The 800-nt window shown below is 41.0% G+C and overlaps 1 protein-coding gene across 1 annotated transcript; it reads right to left on the reverse strand.

Annotated features, from left to right (window-relative positions):
* Positions 1-5: 5 nt before the first annotated feature.
* LOC107735452 (glomulin-like) lies at positions 6-773 on the reverse strand. Its single transcript, XM_016547129.1, has 3 exons — positions 647-773; positions 467-575; positions 6-289 (listed from the first exon to the last, which is right to left on the reverse strand). The coding sequence occupies exons 1-3, from the start codon at positions 767-769 to the stop codon at positions 6-8; spliced, it is 516 nt and encodes a 171-aa protein (XP_016402615.1). The 5' UTR covers positions 770-773.
* Positions 774-800: the final 27 nt, after the last annotated feature.

Raw genomic sequence — 800 nt, forward strand, 5'->3', positions numbered from 1 at the left:
TTGGGTCAATGCCTCATTGACTGCATTAGTAAGAACAGGTTTAAAACATACAACTTTAGAAGAGCAGCTCTTAGTTTGGTGGCCACTGAGTTTGTGTCTTGATTCTTGACTTCCTGCACAAAGGGTTGTACAAAGGTCAGTACTGCAGTGCAGCATCGGCAGAGCCCATACACATCTTCCTGTTCCTGTTTGTGTGAGTAAGGTACAGGCAGCTTTGAAATCTGTTTCTGCAGAGAATCAAGGGCCAAAGCCAGTCCATGGGCCTTCGACTCACTCATTCTCAACAGCACTGGGTAGGGAACAAAACGAAAATGTGTTATTACTTGCAGTGGCAGTAGAGGGAGCCCTGTTTATTTTTGGCTTGTATTTTTAAGTTGAAACACTGTTTTATACTGGTTTGCAGGATGCATCAGGATTATGGCTTTAGCTGTTTTGAGGTTCTTTTCCTCAGCAGTTGTTCAGTTACCTGACTGAATAAGAGGCATAAGGACAGTGATGGTGTCTGCAATGGCATTTGGATCAGTGTCTTCCACTTGTTGAAGTAAAATATCAAGGAGTTCTTTCACACTGCATATCTGCAATAAAATTGTATTGTCATTATTGCACAGTAGTATTTAATATCATATTTGAATAAGCACAATCTTACCTGTACAAGTTTATTGAGGATAGCCTGACAGTTGGCAGGACTCCGGTCCTTTCTCAGCACTTCATTCACCAGTGCAGGCAGTAGACCACTGCCCAAAGACCTCACTATGTGCTGGGAAGACATTTATACATTTACTTTTTTTTTTTTTTTTTTA

The sequence above is a fragment of the Sinocyclocheilus rhinocerous genome, unplaced genomic scaffold, assembly GCF_001515625.1.
Source record: "Sinocyclocheilus rhinocerous isolate Xijiao unplaced genomic scaffold, SAMN03320098_v1.1 C36070048, whole genome shotgun sequence".
Taxonomy (NCBI): Eukaryota; Metazoa; Chordata; class Actinopteri; order Cypriniformes; family Cyprinidae; genus Sinocyclocheilus; species Sinocyclocheilus rhinocerous.